Source organism: Paramisgurnus dabryanus, chromosome 3 (genome assembly GCF_030506205.2).
Source record: "Paramisgurnus dabryanus chromosome 3, PD_genome_1.1, whole genome shotgun sequence".
Classification (NCBI taxonomy): Eukaryota; Metazoa; Chordata; class Actinopteri; order Cypriniformes; family Cobitidae; genus Paramisgurnus; species Paramisgurnus dabryanus.
This window is the reverse complement of record NC_133339.1, coordinates 14323595-14334936: the sequence shown is the minus strand read 5'-3', so window position 1 is coordinate 14334936 and position 11342 is coordinate 14323595. Positions and strand designations below refer to the sequence as shown.

The 11342-nt window shown below is 37.7% G+C and overlaps 1 protein-coding gene across 1 annotated transcript; it reads right to left on the bottom strand.

Annotated features, from left to right (window-relative positions):
• Window positions 1-348: 348 nt before the first annotated feature.
• On the bottom strand, window positions 349-2582 carry LOC135768995 (uncharacterized). Its single transcript, XM_065278349.2, has one exon. The coding sequence runs from the start codon at window positions 2467-2469 to the stop codon at window positions 349-351; it is 2121 nt and encodes a 706-aa protein (XP_065134421.1). The 5' UTR covers window positions 2470-2582.
• Window positions 2583-11342: the final 8760 nt, after the last annotated feature.

Genomic DNA, 11342 nt, shown 5'->3' with positions numbered 1-11342 from the left:
TGTGCAGGTTTTAAGCTCCACTGCCGTTGACGTGAAATGCATTCTGGGAAACTTGGCTGTCATAGGTCCACACAAGTCACCTTCTGATGTATCCTTAATAAAACGAATGGATCAAGTTAAGTGAACTTGACTTGATATGAACTTGGAATTGGAACAGAACTTCCGCTCCACAAGTCCACAAGAACACATATTGAGAAATGGCCTGAATATTTTTTGCTGTACACCATTTTTGGCTTTTGTGTGCATGTAGACTTTTAGTAAGGATCCTCCAGACAGTTTTATTAATAAGACCTCAGCTGATTTCGAAGCTTTGTTGCCATATCCACACTGTTGACACGTGAATGGTTTCTATCGAGTGTGGATTCTCATGTGTGAGTTAAGGGTAGATTTTGTTTTGTAACTCTTTTTACACTCATGGCATGTGAACGGTTTCTCTTTAGTGTGAGTGATCAAATGTGCAGTAAGTTGATATTTTCTACTGAATCGCTTTTCACACTGTTGACATGCGTATGGACTCTCTCCAGTGTGAATTCTTAGGTGTTCATTAAGGCCACGTTTCATTGTAAAACTCTTTCCACACAGAAGACATATGTAAGGTTTCTCTCCAGTGTGACTTCTCATGTGAATCTCAAGTCTCGTTTTATCTCTGAAACTCTTTTCACACTGAAGACACCCGTGAGGTTTCTTTTCACTGTGAATCATCATGTGTGTCTTAAGATGACACTTCCAACTGAAACTCTTTCCACACTGAAGACACGTGTGAGGTTTCTCTTCCATGTGAATTGCCATGTGTGTCGTAAGGTTGCTTTTACTTGTGAAACCTTTTTCACACTTATGGCATGTGAACGGATTCTCTCCGGTGTGAATTCTTGTGTGTATCTTAAGGTTACTTGCAGTTGTAAAACTCTTTTCACAGTGATGGCACGGATATGGTTTCTCTCCGGTGTGAATCCTCATGTGTATGTTAAGGTAAACTTTTATTCTGAAACTCTTTCCACACAGATGACAAGTGTGAGGCTTCTCTCCAGTGTGAATTTTTAGGTGTCTATTAAGTTCATTTTTCACTTTAAAACTCTTTCCACAGTGATGACATGTGAACGGTCTCTCTCCAGAGTGAATACTCACATGTATATTAAGGTCATGTTTCGTTATAAAACCCTTTGCACAGTGATGACAAGTGTAAGGTTTCTCTCCAGTGTGAATTCTCAAATGTTTCTGAAGGTTACCTGCAGTTGTAAATCTCTTTTCACAGTGATGGCACGGATATGGTTTCTCTCCAGTGTGAATCCTCATGTGTATGTTAAGGTAAACTTTTATTCTGAAACTCTTTCCACACAGATGACAAGTGTGAGGCTTCTCTCCAGTGTGAATTTTTAGGTGTCTATTAAGTTCATTTTTCACTTTAAAACTCTTTCCACAGTGATGACATGTGAACGGTCTCTCTCCAGAGTGAATACTCACATGTCTATTAAGGTCACGTTTCATTATAAAACCCTTTGCACAGTGATGACATGTGAATGGTTTCTCTCCAGTGTGCACTTTCATGTGTGCCTTAAGAGTGCGTTTGCTTGAAAAACTTTTTTCACACTGAGAGCATATGTAAGGTTTCTCCCCAGTGTGACTTCTCATGTGAGTCTCAAGTCCACGTTTTTCTATGAAACTCTTTTCACACTGAAGACATGCGTGAGGTTTCTTTTCACTGTGAATCATCATGTGTGTCTTAAGAATACACTTCAAACTGAAACTCTTTCCACACTGAAGACATGTGTGAGGTTTCTCTTCCATGTGAATTTTCATGTGTGTCGTAAGGTTGCTTTTACTTGTGAAACCTTTTTCACACTTATGGCATGTGAACGGATTCTCTCCAGTGTGAATTCTTGTGTGTATCTTAAGGCTACATTCAAACCTGAAACTCTTTCCACACTGTTTACAAGTGAAAGGTTTCTCTCCAGTGTGAATTCTCAAATGTTTCTGAAGGTTACCTGCAGTTGTAAATCTCTTTTCACAGTGATGGCACGGATATGGTTTCTCTCCAGTGTGAATCCTCATGTGTATGTTAAGGCTAACTTTTATTCTGAAACTCTTTCCACAAACATGACAAGTGTGAGGTTTCTCTCCAGTGTGAATTTTTAGGTGTCTATTAAGTTCATTTTTCACTTTAAAACTCTTTCCACAGTGATGACAAGTGAACGGTCTCTCTTCAGAGTGAATACTCACATGTATATTAAGGTCACGTTTCGTTATAAAACCCTTTGCACAGTGATGACATGTGAATGGTTTCTCTCCAGTGTGCACTTTCATGTGTTTCTTAAGAGTCTGTTTGCTTGAAAAACTTTTTTCACACTGAGAGCATATGTAAGGTTTCTCTCCAGTGTGACTTCTCATGTGAGTCTCAAGTCCACGTTTTTCTATGAAACTCTTTTCACACTGAAGACATGCGTGAGGTTTCTCTCCAGTGTGAGTTATCATGTGTGCTGTTAGGGTACTCTTACTTCTGAAACTTTTTTTACACTCATGGCATGTGAACGGTTTCTCTCCAGTGTGAATGAATGTGTGAAACTTAAGGATACTTTTATTTCTGAAACTGTTTCCGCACAGATGACAAGTGAATGGTTTCTCCTCACTGTGAGTCCTCTTGTGATCTGCAGGGCGTTCATCTTCACTGAAACTATTTTCACACTTTATGTCTTCTGTCTTCAGAGTTTCTTTCAGTGAAACATTATGGTTTCTTTTCACATTCTGATGTTTCTCATCCACTTCATTCAGTTCAAGTAGATGATCCGTGTTTATTTCCATCATATCTAAAATGAAGACAATAAATAGTTTATATTGATAAACCAGAGTGACAAAACACATTTGAGATGTCATGTATCCATGATATTTTAAATGTAAAGTACATTATGTCATTTCTATTGTCAGATTCTACTCTTGTAGTTTAACTCTTGTGCTTTGTTCAAACCCCTATAACACTTCTGGTGTTTCCAATATCAACAAACATTGGATTCTCTCTTTTTGTCAACTTGTTTTCTTTCAGTTAGGAATGGTTTTGTATTTCTTTTTTGACGTAATTTATCATAGGCCTAATTAATCTGAGCTTATGCACCTCAATATTTGAGTGAAAATAGCATTATCTGTGAATAGTGGTGGCAATATTAAATAAAATATGACAAACATTTGCAGTGTTGATCACCAGGGGCATTGTTAGGCCATTTTTAGGGGGCTTTGGCCACATTACTAAAACAAATATTAAGAAAATATTAATGTACGTTGCAAATTGTACATAACGATTTCATTGTATGCTGGAAGAAAGTGCATACACTCAAAAAAAATGATTCATTGGATTAACTCAATAAAATTGTGGGCAGGATTTCCATCCAATATGAATGTGTACCCCTAACTCATGAAAAACTGCTTTACACAATTAAAATATATTGAGTTGGTCCAACTCAATTTAAAGTAAATGACAATACTCAGTTGCCTCAACTCAATTTAGTGTAGTCTGAATAACTCAATTTAGCGTATTTTGAATAACTCAATGTAGTGTAGTCTGAAGAACTCAATTCTGATATTTTATATATAACGCTTTTATATCATACTAATAAGCATAAGCACATGTTAGCATGCTTATAATAATAACATATGATACTTTGGATGAGCATTTGAGAAGAGACTGATCTCCAAACAGGCATAAACACTGACAATGCTCATTGAGAGAAATATGTCACATCCACAAGCTAACCACAAGCGCCACTCTTCTGCACGATGGTAACCAAACAATTTGAAAAAATATAACACAAACGCTTCTAAATCAATAAGATAAATGGACATTTAACACTATTAAGTCTTTCTCTTTACCTAAAAATGCATAAAATAACACTTAATTTAAAAAAATGACTCTCCAAAGGCAGTTGCATGCAAAGCATGCTGGGAAATTATTTTTCCAGAACCCAAACTCAAACTAATTGTGTTAACGCAATTAAAAAAAATCAATAAATTATTGTACATATTTATTTTGTGTTATACTAATTAAATATATAAACTTATTGCTCTTAATGAGGTATTTTACATTTATTGAACACAATTTTAATGTGTCATGTCTAAGAAGGGCTTGAATCATTTTTTTGAGTGTAGTATTAGTCTTTAACTCATCTTGTAAATATACTTATGCCGCAATAGTTAGCTTGTCCGGAACCGAGCAGATATTCAACCATTATACTGTATGACACTTGCATTACATGCGAGCGGCTCCTACACTAACAGGATTTTGTTTCTTTTTCCCTGTATCGTCCTCGAACCTGAAACAATTTGAAACAATGAAACAATTGTGAAATGGCTATATAAATAAAATAGAATTGAATCTTTCTGTGGACTGAATAATGTCTATGCTTATAGATTGGGCAATCTTTTTTTTGTACTGTTTTACAACAAAACTTAACGCCTTATTTTTATTCTTGAAGTGATTTCTTTACTGTATAATGATGAGATTAACTGTGTTGGACGGGACTGCAGCCTTAAACTGAGAAAATGCGATGTGCATAATGTGCGAGGCACGATGCTTCCTACCCAACAAAGACACGCATGCACAGAGCTAAATGAGTTCATGTTTGCGTCTTTTTGGTTTATGGACAAATAAATGTGTCTCAAAAAAGCTGTCTATGTGAGTATCATAGAAAACTGTTAATTCTCTAAACTGCATGTAAACATTTTATTGCATTTGGTTTTCCCTTATGAAAATTAACCATGGCTTTACTACAGTTAAAACAAAAACTGTTCGCTGAAATAACGGGAACGAGCACTGTGTCAGTTGCTGATGCTATGGGGAAAGTCCTGTTTACTACGATTGAAGCCTATTGGTTAACGTCCATAAAAATTACAGACAAATGGCATTTGAGCCCGGGAAAAGCGACGAGGTTACGCCCTTTATAAGCCCGGAATCAAATGCTATAGAGCCTTACCTTTATTTGACTGCAGCGCGCAAAGGAGCTCTCACTACGTGACTAAGCACAGCCAGCAACGCAATGCTTGCAATGTGAGCAACCTTATCATTTCCTTTCAATAAGGTTTAATCCGCAATACTGTTCACTTGGCATCACACCGTGCATAAAACGGGCTGTAAGTGCCTTTACCAGAGAGACGCCAAATGGGGTCCCATTAAACCAGTGTATCGCACACCTGTTTAACCGATGCCAGTGCGAGCAGGAAAGCGGTTTTAAACAAGAGGGCTCACAGGTCCAACTGTTCGAGGGGTCGAGGGGGGGCTGCACAGCGCTTTCAGGACCATGGATAGGTCCCAAGATGGGACCGTGTGTGGTTGCTGTGGGTTCAGCCTACGAGCTCCTATAAACTTAGTTTAATAGTGTTAAAGTGTTGTAATGTAACAAAGTAAAAATACTTCGTTACTGTACTTAAGTAGAAATTTCACGTATCTGTACTTTACTTCGCTATTTAAATTTATGTCAACTTTCACTTTTACTCCACTACATTTTCTAGATAAAATGTATACTTTTACTCCGATATATTTCCACTAAGCATATTCGTTACTCGTTACAAAATAAAATCAGAAGAAATGTGTGCGACCTCAATAAGGGAGGTTTTGGCGAATCAGTGCTTCTAGATTGCATTACGCACGCTCCGCACACTCTATTTCACGCACACTCTATTTTAGCGTAGTGTTGCCAAAGGATGAGGAAGCACAACTGTAATTGCAATGAAAGCACCTACTGGAGGACCTCCCGTTATCGTAATCGACCACCCCGACGATGAACAGGGTGAGAAAGATAACGTTATACACCCGTGGCCGTATTTGTAAGAAATGTTTTTGTACATTGGAATTAAAGATTCCAGATTACAGAATAAAGTGCCTCTTATGCCTACCGAAAATCACTTACATTTTGTCATTTAAAAACTCCCCGTCCAACCTGAAGAATCACATTAAGGTAAGTTAAAATAATAGTTATTAAGTAAAGCCACAATGCCAATGCGATTCAACATTAGTTATCATAAGCCCTATAAGATAATTATCTGTCTAATGTGATGGCCAGGCGCACATGTTTAATAAACGTCAACGTTAACCTTACACCGCTGATTTTCCCATGGATTTATTTAATTCACAGAGAACTCTCAACTGAAACACGCTTAACTGTTTATGGTAATGTTATAGCATAACTGCCGGCCGAATATTCCCTCCATTAGGCTAATGTTAGATTGAGAAATATTTTTAAAAAACTGCTATCAGTGGCAGGTTAAAAAGAAAGTGTTAAGGACTGTATTCACGTCTTCAAAAGCATCCTACGTTTTGTCAAACTTGAGATTTCCTTTTATGTTAATTAACTCAAAACTCAGTGGTTATAGGATAATGTTGTGCTAATGTTATACATTGTGAATGTACGCTTGCATTGTTGATCAAAGTCACAGTGCTTTCATTGCCACGAAACGAGTTGGCATTTTTTCTTAGTAGAGCAGCTAACTTAAAGGGATACTCCACTTTTTTCAAAAATATGCTCATGTTTTGAAAGAAATAAGTTATTATTTATTTTTAATTTTTACCTGAAGTTCATACAAAAGTGAAATTTCTGCTCTTTTATTTGATGTCAGCTCTAAAAATATGCTGTTTGCTCTTTGAGCTTAAGAGAATTGTGCCTGAAAAGTCCTGGAAAAAACAGATTTTTATTTGATGATTGAGATCAAGAAGATAATGGGAACCCTGAATATGCTGTACTATAAGAAAGCCACAATAAAGTTCACAATCAAAGTTCTAACCGCTTGCTTTAAAAAAAAAAAAACTTTTTACTTTTACTTCAAATACTTAAGTACATTAAATATCAGAAAATTACTTTTGATACTTAAAGGGACACAAGGCAGCATTTTTATGTTAATAAATCATCTTCGTAAGTCGGTATATGGTTAAATGACTCATTACATGACGAATGAAGACTCTCTCGCCCGCCCCTACCGTCTGTAGGAAGAATACCCCACTTGCAAGTTCGCTGTATCCGACCCGGTGTCCTTCAGTCTGTAAAGTCTTAGATATAGAAAGCATTTACTCCCAGACACTAGGGGGAGCTAGTAGAGAAATTATACTCAGACTTGCCTTGTGTGCCTTTAAGTACAGTATATATCAGATACTTTAAGACTTTTACTTGAGTAATATTTTAAAAGACAACTTTGACTTCTACCAAAGTCTTTTTCTAGTACAATACTTGTACTTTTACTCAAGTATTGCTTTCTAGTACTTTATACAACACTGTCTACAGGAATGTGCTATAGCCACCATGTAGACTTTAAGCGTAGAGGGTGCACGATCGCCATCCATCAGCTCCTGTAGAATTTTTATTTCAATTTGTTTTATATAGCACTTTTAGAAACAACCATAGTTGGCCAAAGTGCTTTACAGTTTTAAAAGAATTAAGTTCTTATGTGAACGGGTAACAAGTTCCATAGATTAGGAGTGTAAGGTGATGCGAAACCCTGACAAAAGGTATTTCTAAGCAAATGGCTGAATCCACAGGGAACCGCTGTTAAATTCCTTTTGAATTATCATCTGAAACCTCTCAAAGATTTCACATCTACCCCCCAAGAACACTACCCCATGGTGTGGGACACCCTACCACACTTTCTCACCCCCCTCTCCTCATGTTCTCAAAGCAAACTGTATATGGAATGCTACATTATGTATACACAAAGAATCTGAAACTGGTCTTGTTTGGTGTTATATGAATTGTTTGTAATGCAAGTGGTACATTTGGGTTTATTAATATGACAACAGGATTCAATGTTAATCTGTGACAGTAAATAAGTAAACTTAACCTAATGTTGGGAGACCCCTCCTACCTTAGACATGTTTACCAATCACCCACATGTTTGTATATTAGGCAACACCCCTGGACTTAAAAGAACCAATCAGTATATCATTATCACAATGCTTTGTGCATATCTAGAAATGCACCCCATGATGCTGTATCTTTGATATAGCATCATGTATTTCATTTTATTTTTAGGAATCTGTAAATAGATCTTCATTCTTACCAGGTATGCAATGATTTTCCTTTTATTCTTTCGTATTTTAATTGGATTGTAAATTGGCTTCTGAATTATGTTTTACCTACCTGGTTAATAAATTGTTACGTTTGCATTTATTCTGCCTTACTCTGAATTATTGACAACAAGTAAATTGATGTATTCTTTGTTACCGCAAATCTACGATCAGGATTATATATTCTTGGTCTGACGAACCACTTAATTTTAACTACAGGGTTAAGCATCGACTGCCTTTAATTATTTGGTCTGACGAACTAGTTAACTCTACTTACCAGAGTTAAACATAGCTTTATTGACTGCCATTAATTATAAGGTCTGACGAACTTCTTAACTCTTGATTAGTTGTATGGTTGAGTTCGTAACGTTAAAAAGTCATTGATAAGCGGCAGAATAGACCGAATGCTTGACGATCCTTTTGCCATGCCATTTGGATTCCGCCGTTGGGCCAAACGGATGGATATATATTTTATTTTTCCCTTACAGAAGCTGCCACTGAAAAGGCTCGGTCGCCTCTGTGAACATCAGGGAGCAACTGATTAGATGACCTTAGTGATTTTACTGAGTTGTGGACATTCAAAAGATCGGATAAGTAAGGAGGCGTCATCCCGTGCAAAAATCAATCCAAATTTTAAAAAACACTATCAAAAGTAACTTCATTCTTGAAAAATGTCCCTCTGACGACCAAACACAACTTCTATGTGAGATTGCTATATGAGATTACACTCTGGTATTTACATTCCGTTAAACACATGAACCCGCCTTCAAAGTTTGTATTTAAAATAGGGAGGTAGTATAACAAATAATCCAAACAGCGCCGTCGAAAACGTGACGTCCTTTAGGGATGTAACCAATCGCTCACTCGTTCCTCCATCAACCAATGACTTCATGGAAAACATTGATAGACAAAACATGTAGCCAATTATATAATGAATTCAACGATCTCTGTGTGACTTTTTTGTGTGTGTTTGACATCATGCAGCGCTGCAAGAACTGACAGACAGATGACGTCAAAGTACCACGAGAGCGATTTTTTTGAAGAGCTCTCACGGTACTTTGACGTCATGACTGCGGCGCCGCATAAAGTCGAGCAAGCCAGTGACGCGGCTGACTGTTATCTGTTGCGACCCAGCTTTTCTGCGCCAAAGCTTTGTTTACAGTCTGGGGAGACCCACGCTGTAAGTTTGAAAAAAAACTTAGCAAACATGTCTGAGGAACAGGTCAGCCACGCGTCACTACAGTCACGTGACTTGACGTGGTTCACAATAGAACCGAAAGAGAAGACCATGCTGAATATAGTCGTAATTCTTGCTATTTTTGGATCAAAATGTATTTTTGATGCTTCAACACATTCTAACTGACCCACTGATGTCACATGGACTACTTTGATGATGTTTTTATTAGAGCCCGACCGATTTATCGTTTTGCCGATTTTATCGGCCGATATGAGCCTGTCGCAGATATATCTGTATCGGCGTATAAGCCGCAGATATGAAGCCGATATGAACGTTCCTTACTAGGGATGTGACGAGATCTCGTGCGACGAGATCTCGCGAGATTAAATGTGTATCGCGAGATTAAGTGTGTCTCGCGAGATTTCTTGTGTACGTGAAATTCTGGCCGTTTCTCAAAAAAAAAAGGCTGCATCCTTCGGAGGTCGCATTTTTAAACTGCATTTACTTCATAAAGACTGTCTTTTTAGAGACTAACAATTATAAAGTTTACTAATAATTTAGTTAATCGCAAATTGTTGTAATATGCTCACGACTTGCGAATGTAATGCTCAGTTAATGATCTGAAATAAACCTTAATGACGTATGCAGCCTGCATATGCGACCTCCGGAGGAGGCAGTTGCAGGCGCCTTTTTTAAATGATATTCTATGGGGCATGGAGCGTTTGCGCGCTGTTTATGCGCGCTGAGCGCCTTGCGGTTTTTGCCGGCGGCCGCAGCACGCGCCTTTGAAGGAACGCTAAGAGCAGAGAAGCGCCCGACGTCATTCGCGTCTTTCCATTGTCCACTCGAATGAGGGGAGATGCGGGCCTTACGTTGTGGTGAGGCAAGTTTACAGTTGCTTTGAAGAACCGGACTCCACTCGCTCACTCTCTCCTGCGTGTTTGTGCACCTCTCACCCTCAAACAAGGTCAGATCAAGCATCCTCTTTTTAAAGTTTCTGCTAATATGACAGTCAACAGCAAAAGAGCGCACGCTTCAATATTTGATTGACAAGACAGCTGACTAGGTGGTTGCCTAGCAATATTAAAAGCCGCGTCGACACGCACTGCTCTTGCGTTTCGCCTTGAGTTTCCAAGCATTTAAAGCGTGCTTGGTATAATTAGCCTCTTACAGTGCATGCATTATATTCTGTCTTTTACTGCATTTGCTTTTTTGTTTGGGTTTCCAATAATGTTCATTTGGGAGCTCGTATGAAGTCTGAGACGTGTTGTGTTTTTCTGTAGATCAGTGTCAGATGTGAAGTCTCAGCAGATTAAACCATCACAGAGTTTACATGATTTAATGTCTGCATGTTCATTTCTATTGTAAAGAAATGGACGTATATTAAATATTCAAATGGATTTAAACATTGTTTGGATAAAAAATAAGCGTTTTTTTCCGTCTAAAGTGAAAGTGAAAGTGAAGATAGCATCCGAGACGAGTCTACTATCGCCCCCTGCAGGCATTTGTTATAATATATACATAATGCTATTTATTTATAGACCACAAATGTAATGTGTTTGTTAATGTAATGTTGTTTAATGTAACTTGGTTTTAATACTTTATTTGAACCAATTATTATTGCATCTTCGTTATTATGTAATTTTAAAGGCTACTGCTCACTTGGGTCTATTTTTATTACCCAAAAATAACAAATTACTTCATTATCAGTTAGTAAAATAATTGTTAGGGGCAGTCCTTGATTAGTTAAAACATTTAAAAATAACATGATTTCAGTTTCTTATTCATTTATTTTATCATCGAGGGTTTCTTAAAAAGTGTAAAAATATCGTCTCGTCTCGTTCTCGTGAACCCAATCTCGTGTCTCGTCTCGTCTCGTGGATTAAGTGTCTCGTCACACCCCTATTCCTTACAGAAAACATTAAATGCTTTTGAAAGATGTAAGTACTTGTTTGTCCAGCAGAGTGCGCCCTACTGGTTGCTAATGGTGACCCAGGTCACTCACTGTAGTGACACCAGCCAACCCCCCTTCACTTCAGTCAGTCCGTCAGTTCAGGTGGTGGCAGTCACGCGGTTTCTTCACAACATTTTACACCTGGTATTAAGACACACTTTGGTCGATTGGATTATTAC

Coding starts and splice junctions, on each gene's coding strand:
- LOC135768995 (XM_065278349.2), bottom strand. CDS start 2,469: ATGATAACTCACACTGGAGAGAAACCTCACGCATGTCTTCAGTGTGAA.